Consider the following 4777-nt stretch of genomic DNA (forward strand, 5'->3'; position numbering starts at 1 on the left):
GTCTCCTCCCCCCTACTCTGACTGCCCTCCACATTCTCCTCTTGCTCCTGGCGAGCGGCTTGCTCTTCTACAAACATAGACTCTTTATTCCTCTTCATTGCCTCATCCACTGTCCGGGTGATAAATTGGCCCAACTGTTCCAAAGTCAAGTTCCCCACATTTTCATTAGGACGGGGTTGCTCGACCATGTTCTCTTGACGAGGTTGTTCTGTTCTCGCCTCCTGATGGGGTTGTTCCTGCCTTGCCTCAGCATGAGACTGTTCTGGTCCCCTCTGAGGACGCGATGATGCTGAGGTAGCTCTTCTACTCCCTCTCCTGCCTACCATCTCTACGTCTCAACTCAAGTTTTCCCACAGACGGCGCCAAGTGATACTAACGGGAAATTCAGGGTCCGATTCTAGCAAGGGTCACTAGTCCAGACGCAGGTTTTGAAATTACCTTGAGCCTGAAATCACAAAAAAGACCGTTAGGAGGGGGCCAGGAGGGTGTCCTGGCGTAGCCCCTCCGACGCTCAAGTCAGTGACTGAGGATGTATGGGGGGAGCAGCTAAGGGTGCTGCTGAAAACAATATATTGAATCCCTAATTATACGCTCAAACCTGGTATTTATAGGAGAATACATGGGCTTGTCATGGACCATTCACCTGCGGGCCTTAGATATGGGCCGGAAGTTTGGGCCGGAAGTTTGGGCCGGATCTTGATGGGTTCATCCCAGGGGTATCAAGTATGATTTTTTGTGAGACGGTCTCACGAATCTTTATTTGTGAGACGAGTCAACCCTATCGATATTCACAATAAAAAGTAGTATTGTTAGAATGAAAAATAATATTTTTTCATGGATGACCCAATTAAGAGATCTGTCTCACAAAATACGACCCATAAGATCGTCTCACACAAGTTTTTGTCTTTTTTGATTGTAACGAAACTGTATGCATTGTCCATTAATGTCAAATTCTTATAGTAATTAAAAAAATCTCTTGTTTTCGCGAGCTTTCTTATTTTAATTAAATAAAGTTTTTATTCTTGTTAATAAATATTTGTTGAGTACGTTACGGAAAAGTAACTACAAATCTACAATCTACCGGTTTGGGCGGGAGACGTGTGATAACGTATTTAACGGGAATTCGTTTTTAGATTTGGGTCAAGCAAAGATCCGAATAATTGACCCAATCCAATATTTCCTATCCGATTCTTTTTTATTTATTTATTTATTTATATAATGAAACTTCAAATTTCCACTTTTCTACTCCTTGTTTTTTTTTTAAATAATATAAAACAATTAAAAAAATTATAAAACTAGTGCATTGTGGAAAAGTTTACAAAAGTCGTGCAATCTGGAGAAACCTTGTGCGGATTATTGCTTTTCCAAATTTTGATTTTGATTTTTTTTAATATAAAAATGCAAAACGATTTTGACGGGAAAAAATCGAACGGACCGACAAAATATCAGATCGAGCGGAGCGAAAATTTTAAAATAAAACAAAATAAAAGGATTGCCCTTCAAAATTGGCTTTCTATTTTTATATAAAAATATTAAAAAAATTAATTAATAGGCCGGCCTGGTGTTTTTTCCCCTTCAAAATTGTTTTCCATTTTAATATAAAAATATTTAAAAAAAAATCTGGAGCAAATTGACCTGCTATATTGTAAACTTTTCAACCACAATGCACTATTTTTTAAAGTGTTTTTATTTTTATTTTTATTTAAAAAAAAACCCTACTCCTCCTGCCGTCCTCTTCTCTGCTTATCTATCGACGGAGAATTGGGGAAATACTGTCCTTGAAAACCCTAATTAAATTTTTGTTCCCTTTGTCTAAATCGTTTCTTGGGTCTATTATATTTTTTCTTGAAGAGGTTTGATTGGAATAATATAATCAAATTGATCCATGGGCGATCGGTTTTACGGGGGTTCCTTTTATTCCAATCGCTGCATGGGTTAGTGGATAAAATTCGGATACGGTCCATCTTATTCAATCTTTATTAATTTTATTACTCTGATTTTTTTTATTGATTGTCGATTTGATAGATGATTACAATGAAGAGGGAGAGGAAACGGAGGGGGAGTACGAGGACGAAGAAGTCAACGACGCTGAAAACGGAGAGAAATCGGATGAATTAGCTTGCCCCTTTTGTATCGAGGATTTTGATGTCCTCGGATTGTGCTGCCACATCGATGCCGACCATCGTGTGGAGGTTAAACCCGGGGTAATTCAAAGATTTATTTGCTTTTTTGTTGAATTTCTGTTGATATTATCTCAGTTCTATTTAGTAGTGCAGAAAGGTAGGATAATTATTTTACAGATGATAATAGCTGGTTATTTATTGATGAAATCAGCAGCTGGGAATCCTTTTGTCTTACTTAACTTGGACGTTTTGCGTTTAAATAAATTTTAAGGTGTGAACATAGGTTAAGAGAGGAGGGAACGGGGCAAGCATGTATCAGTATTTTGTAAGCATGTTTCGATTGACACAAATAGCATGGTGGGGAGAAGGGTAAAGAAAAGGAGAGACCTATTCCTTTAATATTTACTAGTGTTAAGAGTATAGTTTCTGCATTTTCAGGAGATTCAAAGTTTAGTTTGATTGATATGTTGCTTGGTGGACATCAGATGAAAGTTTGAGTCCAACGATGTCATTAATTTTTCGAAATGTCACTGAAATCGATTTCTAACTCTGCAGCTAGCTACTTTATCCTTAGGTTTCTTTGGAATGTATGTTTTTCATCATGATCATATTTCTGTTTGCAGGTATGTCCTTTTTGTGCTACAAGGGTGGGAATAAACATGGCTTCACATGTAATCACGCAGCACGAGAGTATTTTAAAAATATCCTTTGAATAATACATGCACTAATTTGATCTTTATTTGTGGCGGGATTTCCCATCTGTGTGGTTATTCTGTTGTTGATATTGATACCCTGATTAAGTAGTCTTCTGGTGTTAACTTTAACTTCAAATTTCACGCCCTCTGCAATAAGAAGCACCGTAGTTCTCGCTCCAGATCAACAATTCTTTTATTCAGGAAAGAGCTGCAGGAGAGGCATTTGCGAAGCATTAAGGAGTCCTCTTTGGTTGATTCTTCTTCTGAGGCAGCAGCTGATTCCGTGATTTTGTCATTCGTGAACAGTCCACAACCTGCTTATAGACCTAGAACCATTGAATCTGCTTCCTCAACTGAGGCTAGCTCAAGAAGGCAAAGTTCAAATGTTGATTCTTTGGAGAGGTAAGGAAAATATTACTTTTCCTTCCCAATTCAATCAACCAATATTTAACCGGCTTGATGTTTTTTGTTTCCATTAGAATTGAGTTATGGGCGATTCTCCTTTTTTTATATGTGTTTGTGAGTTGTGTCCATCTTTATTGTTAATATAACAACCAGTCACGCGTGAGCTGGTAATCGAGTAAATATGTTAGCTCAAATGTTATGTTAATTATTAGTTAGTCATAACACCTTGCCAGATGGACATGTTTCCAATTTGTGCTCTTTTTTAGTAAATGGTGCCGTAGCATCACTAGGTTGTGTGGCACTGCCATCAATGCGTCCTTGAGTTTGTTACAAAAGTATTTGCATCATTAAAATTTAATCTTCGTGGTATATGTGGTGCATGTCAGGTCGTATGTCTCACTTCTCTCTTCGAGATATTGAAGAACACAGAGTGGTTTAGGTGGAAAACTGTAATTTACTCCATTCCAACTTTTCCATTTTGAAATCTTATATGAAATAGGAAACATTTCATTCAGCTATGACCTTTTCCTTTCTGTTAATGGAGAAGAGCCATATGAAAATGCTTTTTGTTCCCATGAGAGTACATTTGAGCTATCTCTACATGGGTGTCTTTGTTGTAATCCTGAATTTGATTTCATTGAGCCTTCTTATGATCCGCTTCAGGCTGTTTCTGAAAAGATGTTAATTCGTTGATCTAATATTGTCTGTGACATTTTTTTCCCACACTTCTCATGGTTTCAGAATACAATCAACTCTGTCGACTGAGAGAAGAAATGAGATGGCTAGGAGTGAATTTTTACAGGAATTAATGTTATCCACCATTTTTGACGACTTATGACGGCACAGGGAGCATGAAAGTGGCTTTCACTGTCTGGTGCCTCGTACTAACGAAGAAAACCATGGTCTCCTTTGTTCATTGACATCTCAATCTCAGTGAACTTGACCAAATATCGTGCACTTCCAAGTCCCAACTGAATATATAGGATTAGAGACTACAGTGTTTCAACTCTCGTACTGGGCTCGCAGTTGTTATGATAGTGATAGTATTTAAGGCTTATGTGCTTTCTGTAAAGCCTTTTTAGGCCAAGTCAGGTCAGTGTTCACTTTATTTGCTATTATAAGCTATTTCCTTTTCGGGTTGTCTTAACTCTGAATTCTTCTTCTTATTTCTAATCACACTTTTACGAGTTTTTGTAGGTCAATTCAGATTGCATTATTTTTTAGAGTATGTAATAATTTCAGTTTCGTAATTCGTAAGTATTAAAAAGATGCTGTATGTAATATGGTAATTCAAATTTGCGATTGTCAAATTAATTGCAACTAATAATTGTAATACTAAATTTAAAATTATACCCATCAGAGTTTATTAATTTTTTATTCTCTCGTTATTCTATGACAATTGATTATAATAATTCTTGCAGAGACGTCTCTTTTATCGGTCATTGGCGCTAAGGTGTCGTGGTCTCGTGCTGAGGCGCGGCAGCCAAGAATTTTAGCCTTGTTTTTTTCCATAATTCGGCGTTTAAGTGCCTATGATACAGGCGCCGAGGTGCC

The 4777-nt window shown here is 37.3% G+C and overlaps 1 protein-coding gene across 1 annotated transcript; it reads left to right on the forward strand.

Annotated features, from left to right (window-relative positions):
- Nucleotides 1-1670: 1670 nt before the first annotated feature.
- On the forward strand, nucleotides 1671-4425 carry LOC142529748 (protein DEHYDRATION-INDUCED 19 homolog 3-like). The gene is made up of 5 exons (XM_075635369.1): nucleotides 1671-1934; nucleotides 2026-2204; nucleotides 2747-2824; nucleotides 2961-3220; nucleotides 3965-4425. Exons 1-5 carry the CDS (start codon nucleotides 1886-1888, stop codon nucleotides 4059-4061), a joined length of 663 nt encoding a protein of 220 aa, XP_075491484.1. The 5' UTR covers nucleotides 1671-1885; the 3' UTR covers nucleotides 4062-4425.
- The last annotated feature ends 352 nt before the right edge of the window (nucleotides 4426-4777 follow it).

This window comes from Primulina tabacum, chromosome 16 (assembly GCF_025594145.1).
Source record: "Primulina tabacum isolate GXHZ01 chromosome 16, ASM2559414v2, whole genome shotgun sequence".
Taxonomy (NCBI): domain Eukaryota; kingdom Viridiplantae; phylum Streptophyta; class Magnoliopsida; order Lamiales; family Gesneriaceae; genus Primulina; species Primulina tabacum.

Coding starts and splice junctions, on each gene's coding strand:
- LOC142529748 (XM_075635369.1), top strand. CDS start 1,886: ATGGGCGATCGGTTTTACGGGGGTTCCTTTTATTCCAATCGCTGCATG. Junction 2,205..2,746: donor GTGTGGAGGTTAAACCCGGG/GTAATTCAAAGA, acceptor TTCTGTTTGCAG/GTATGTCCTTTTTGTGCTAC. Junction 2,825..2,960: donor AGCACGAGAGTATTTTAAAA/ATATCCTTTGAA, acceptor TTCAAATTTCAC/GCCCTCTGCAATAAGAAGCA.